This window comes from Oncorhynchus mykiss, chromosome 15, assembly GCF_013265735.2.
Source record: "Oncorhynchus mykiss isolate Arlee chromosome 15, USDA_OmykA_1.1, whole genome shotgun sequence".
Lineage (NCBI taxonomy): Eukaryota > Metazoa > Chordata > Actinopteri > Salmoniformes > Salmonidae > Oncorhynchus > Oncorhynchus mykiss.
This window is the reverse complement of record NC_048579.1, coordinates 13,907,723-13,913,722: the sequence shown is the minus strand read 5'-3', so window position 1 is coordinate 13,913,722 and position 6,000 is coordinate 13,907,723. Positions and strand designations below refer to the sequence as shown.

The 6,000-nt window shown below is 42.1% G+C and overlaps 1 protein-coding gene across 2 annotated transcripts in view; it reads right to left on the bottom strand.

Moving 5' to 3' along the window:
* Window positions 1-519: 519 nt before the first annotated feature.
* LOC110489621 (HERV-H LTR-associating protein 2) overlaps window positions 520-6,000 on the bottom strand; it is a 31,543-nt gene continuing 26,062 nt past the window's right edge. The window contains exons 1-7 of one of the 2 annotated variants that reach the window (XM_021562356.2): window positions 5,029-5,303; window positions 3,765-4,082; window positions 3,418-3,690; window positions 2,951-3,271; window positions 2,774-2,860; window positions 963-1,046; window positions 520-850 (exon numbers count right to left, since the gene is read on the bottom strand). In XM_021562356.2, the coding sequence (XP_021418031.2) occupies window positions 711-850; window positions 963-1,046; window positions 2,774-2,860; window positions 2,951-3,271; window positions 3,418-3,690; window positions 3,765-4,082; window positions 5,029-5,116 (1,311 nt within the window). In that variant the 5' untranslated portion in view covers window positions 5,117-5,303 and the 3' untranslated portion in view covers window positions 520-710. Of the gene's footprint in view, window positions 851-962; window positions 1,047-2,773; window positions 2,861-2,950; window positions 3,272-3,417; window positions 3,691-3,764; window positions 4,083-5,028; window positions 5,304-6,000 lie in introns of those variants that run through there. The other variant, XM_036943768.1, reaches the window with a different exon arrangement.

Sequence of the window (6,000 nt, the reverse complement as noted above, 5' to 3'; positions counted from 1 at the left end):
CTGTGTCTTTGTGAGACACAGAGTAGGTGAACGGATGATCTCAGTATGTGTGGTTCCCACCGTGAAGCATGGAGGAGGAGGCGTGATGGTGTGTGGGTGCTTTGCTGGTGACACTGTCAGTGATTTATTTAGAATTCAAGGCACACTTAACCAGCATGACTACCACAGCATTTTGCAGCAATACGCCATCTCATCTGATTTACGCTTAGTGGGATTATCATTTGTTTTTCAACAGGACAATGATCCAACACACCTCCAGGCTGTGTAGGGGCTATTTGACCAAGAAGGAGAGTGATGGAGTGCTGCACAGATGACCTGGCATCCCTAATCACCTGACCTACACCCAATTGAGATGGTTTGGTGTTGAGTTGGACTGCAGAGTGAAAGAAAAGCAGCCAACAAGTGCTCAGCATGTGTGAACACCTTCAAGAGTGTCGAAGATGGTTGAGAGAATGCCAAGAGTGTGCAAAGCTGTCATCAAGGCAAGATTTGTATAACACTTTTTTGGTTACTACATGATTCCATATGTGTTATTTCATAGTTTCGATATTCACTATTATTCAACAATGTAGGAAATAGTCACAATAAAGAGAAATCCTTGAATGAGTAGGTGTGTCCAAACTTTTGACTGGTACTGTATGCAATTGGACAATTACCCCAATTTCAACTTTCCTCTTTGTCCTCCCTTGGGTCAATGTTCTCTCCTTGATTCAAGGAATTACCAAAGTTGATATGGCTGACCCCTCTTCTCCTTGACCTTGTTGTTGTCTTTCTCTGTCTTCCTCTCTTCCTTCTTCATTCTGAAGTGGTTTTCCACTCTGATCGTTTTCATTTGGACCATTTGTATTTGCTGGAGGGGGATAGGTGAGTTTAGGGTGAGTTAGCAGGATTCAGACACACAAACAGCTAGTATGAGTAAATGCATGTAACCATAAGGACATGAATATTCCATGAAGGTCTACCTGCGGCAGAGAGTGACTCTTCCTCTTCAGGTGAGATGGTGTTCATCGCTTGAGACCATGTGGGCTTGGATTTGCACAGAAAACCTTGAGACAGGAGACTTCAAAATATCAGAAACTGAAAGCTGTTCATCAAAAGCCACCAATGTAACCCTCCTCTCTGTTCATCAGGAGGTGGTTGTGTTAAATGGTTCAACAGATTATGATGTCATCATCATTGTCATGACGTTGGCCTCTTTGAGTATAGCAAGCCACATCCCCCTCTCCCTGCCGCCCCCTTTTCTCCTTCAACTAGGCTGCTGTGGTCAGAGAGACGTCGTAAATTGACGGATCTCCTGATCGACACAGTATAGAGAGTAAATTTTCATAGAGAACAAAGCAATTCCTTCCACCTCACAGAACTTGAGGTATGAACAAATTTCATGTTCCGGAGAAAGTATAAAAGATCGGTGAAGAATCCAGCTACGAACTGGTCCGTTTGTCACAACTTGGGGAAGCTCATGGGAGACGGTGTGGCCACATTACCATAACGCTGTTTATATAATAGCCTCAGATATGAGGTTTACATCTAATTGTTGTATAAGATGAATGAGTGAGTATGATACTGTTTGTAAAATTGTGTAATATGATTTTGGACTGTTTAATGAAGGAAAACTCAAAAAGGGGATTAGAGTTAACTAAATCAGAGGACCGCCCCTGAGCTCAGTTAGGGTCAGGTGTCCTGGGACAGCCCTTTTCTGCCATTCTGAATAAAACCCAACTTTGAGAAATTATCAGCAGACCATGTTTTTCTCCATTAGGGGAGGACAAAGGTTGTTGACCATTGTTGAATCTTTTAACCATAACACGTGGTTAAACTCTTAGACTATCGATACCGACAGAATAAGAACAAGTCTTTGATATTAATTACTAGTCTGCAGCTAGGAATTCGGTGTCATTGAACGAGAAGAACGACAACCGCCGAAACATCCATTCTATAACAAATTAATGAATGTCACTCTGAACTATCCCCTCTAACCAAGACAGAGAGAGAGAGAGAGAGAGAGAGAGAGAGAGAGAGAGAGAGAGAGAGAGAGAGAGAGAGAGAGAGAGAGAGAGAGAGAGAGAGAGAGAGAGATGGAGGGAGAGAGAGAGAGAGAGAGATAGAGAGAGAGAGAGAGAGAGAGAGGACAAAACTCTCCAACAGAAACAAACTTTTCACCAGCGAACAAGATGACACACCGAGCATAAATATATACATATTGATTGTTCCCGAATGAGTGAGCGTTCATGTGAAAAGGATTAGCATGTCAATTGTTATAATCGTCACTCTGTAGTGATTTCTTAGTCGACCCCCACTTCCCCTTTTGTCAAACAAGCTGCCATGCCGGTTTAGCCCACTAGGGCACATTCTCCTATCATTTCTTGTAACCACATGTACCTTGTTTGTTTGTTTGGTTATGCATTTCTGTGAATTACTTAGTTTGTATTAAATAAATTATTTAAGACAATTGATGTATGGATGACTCATAGTGAAGATTGGGTTTGTGCAGATAACCAACAATTTACGACGTTTGGAATGAGACTAACGTGAGGTAAAGTAAATAATTCATTAATCAGAAGACTATGGATCAGATATGAAAATATCTGAAAGGTTAATTAGGAAATGATAACTTTGTAATTTGAATATTTTTCCTTGGTGCCCCGACTTCCTAGTAACTACGGTTACATGATTAATCAGTTTGATCGTGTAACACTAATTACAGAGAATCTTTGATAAAAACTATAAGTTTTCAGTTAATGACAGTAAAGACACAACATCATCATAATCTTACCTCTCAGCAGGTAACATATCACTGCTGCTATAATCACTGCTGCTATTATTATACCAGTGATTGAACCTGGACTCAGTCCATCTGAAACTGAAGGAGAAAATACAGAGTATCAGTTTTATTGTTGAATGTGATCCTGTGACTTACAGTGAGGGGAAACAGTAAGAGTAAACTTTGTACCATCAGATAGTTTATCAGGTGTGATCTGCAGGTAGGTGAGGATCAGGTGTGTGTCTCTGGCAGTAGAGAGTTCACAGCTGTAGGTCCCCTGGTGGACCATGGTTAACTTGTGGAGCTGAAGGCTGCCAGAGTCAGACAAACTCTGAACCTGATCCTTCCACTGGTCATCAACATACATCTGAGATGTACTGTTGGTGTAGGTGGAGGTAAGGATGGTGTCTATCTGGTTGAACCTCCAGGTGAGGTCAAAGGTCAGGAGGTCAGACTGAGAGACACTGCAGAGGATGGAAACCTCACTGCTTGGAGAACCCTGGACCGGATCTGAAATGATGTCATGAGAAAGAGCCTTTTTAGCTTGATATTTGTGTATTTTATCTCACAGTGATGTCTTGTTTTTGTACAGTTTGCAGCCAGATAAATATATTGATGAATTTATTCATTTATTTATGAATTGATTGATTAATTACCATGCTGTTTCAGGGTTGCTGTCCTTTCTACTGTCCCAGAGGTCACGGTACAGATGTTGGTTCGGTCTCTGCTAAACTGTTTTGTGCTGGTGATGTCATAGAGGCCCCGGTCATCCACCTTGATGCTGGTGGAGTTCTGGATGGTTCCAGGGTCAAATGAAAGGTCAGAGGGGGGGTCACTGGACCAGGTGAGTTTAGGCTCAGGGTAGATACCTGTAGAACTGCAGGTGATGATGTCATCTGATAACTCTATGTCCACCAAGCGGACTGGAGCTGCAACAAAGTAGACATTACACATGGAGCAGCATGAAGTGATCATCATAGACAGACAGATAGACATTCCGTACCTTCCACTGCTATGTTAATGAAGGACTCCATGTTGCCTTTAATAGTGCTGGTGTAACACTTGTATCTGCCCTGGTCCTGGAGTGTGATCCCTCTCAGCAGTAGTGAAGCGTTTCCTTTGGGGATCTGGTCATTGAACAGGGCTGTTCTCCCTCTGAAACGCTGGCTCTGCTGTTTGAGCTGATCTGTACTGTAGTAGTAGGAGTGGATGGTCAGGTCCTTGTCTTCTGGTTTCATCCAGTGGATGACTTCCTCACTGCCAGGCAGGAAGCTGCAGGGCAGGACACAATCCTCTGAGAACACACAGGTTACATGGACATCTGGAAGAGAATAAAAACACACATTTAATGACCATCTGGACAAGATGGGATTCAAACACAGACTCCTATTCTCCCCAATAGTCAGATACCTTGGTAAAGTGAGTAACCTGTTATTATTGTTAATATTCTCTCATTGTGGTCTTCCTCGGTCCTCCACCTGCCCCTTTCCACACCCACAGCACCTAACCTCTAACTAAAATCACAATCTAAAGTAAAGACAGACCTGAATGACTACACTTCCTTCATGCCTCTAATCTTACCACACACCCAAACTGATGTGAGGAGATTCCAGTGAGTTTGTATCAGTAAAACCCTATCTGTCCTGTGTGATAACAACTTCCCTCCTCCCAGGTGCTGCTAGCTCAGCACTTACTGTCAAACAGACCTAGGACTACAGATGTAGGATCTACCTTGAGCCTGTTTGCTACTGCAGGAAAATAATCCTGCAGCAACAGGAAATGTGAATTATTATGTGGATTGTAATTAATGGACATGATACATTAATATATTGATACAGTTTTCGTTAGGGCAAATCATGTCTGCCATTTTAAAGTGGAAATCACAATCTTTAGAAGCCTTTACACTTGAATAGACTATAAGTTTTTTTTCCTACTGTGCAGGATAATTCACAGCAACAAAAGACTGATCAAATTAAGATCTTACATCTGTTGGAGATATTTTGGAATGTAATATTTTGAGTCACACAGAAGGTAAAGAGTGGCTCCTGAGTGGTGCAGTGGTCTAAGACACTGCCTATCACTGCAAGAGGTGTCACTGCAGCACCTGGTTCAAATCCAGCCGTGATTGGGAGTCCCATAGGGCTGCGCACAATTGGTCCGGGTTTAGCCGGGGTAGGCCATCATTGTAAATAAGAATTTGTTCTTAACTGACTTAAATAGAGGTATAATTCAAAGATGGATTAACTAAGACGATGGTTGTCTCTCACCTCTCCCATCTGTGGATGTGGCAGTCGACAGTAGAATCACCACTGATAACAGACCCCTTAATGTCATGGAAACCAGACCCCAGGCCATCTCCACAGAGATCAGACCACAGGGTTATTGTTGTGGAAATGAAGTCCTCTCCCTCTTAATGGATTGTAAAGGATCCTGTGCTTGTCATTCTAGTTTTGTCGCTGATTATTCCATCCAGGTTGTGAAGTGAGGAGTGTGCTGCTCCTTACACAAGTGCTTTCACTATTTACCGAATGAGTGTAGGGCAAAGATTAGTGCACTGTGAAATATTTACAGAGTGGACTTTCCTCCCTAGACAAATGACCCCTCCCCCCATTGTGAAGTTGTGACTGAGCTTGGTATGCAAGACAGGGCAGCGACTGTGTTAAAGCAAAATGTCCGTACTGCTAGACTTGAATTCTTGTGCCGCTCTGCACACAAGCAAGCTAGCATCAACGTTAAGCCAACTCTCTGAAGTTCAAAGACATTAAAAGTTCCTTCATAGATGCCGCTCCTATGTAGGTATAATTATGTGGGTCTAATTCAGAGAATGCATGTCATAACAAGATGTCCAGCGCTTCAATCCAAGCTTCATGTAACTATCGCTTGCCTGCTCCATAGTAAGCTGCTCTTTCCTCACTGAATGGTGAAGTCATTTAATGTTCTGCTAAATGTTTTAAAAAAAAACTGTTTTCAGGGGTTTAATAGTGAACAGAAATAAACTATATAAACCGTTCCTTTTTAGGGTTTGAACCGGTTCAGAACTTTATTTAGCTGGTCGGAATAGTGAAATGGAACAACAACAAAAATAAGGCTACTGTTCGGAGCCAAACGATTAGAAAAGACTAAGTCTTGCCAACTAATTCCTGGATATAATTCATGTTCTTCAACATTTATTAAGGTAAAAACAGAGACAAACTCTAAAAGGCCAATATCAGCAGACTCCAGGTGAAGGAAGTCTCTTG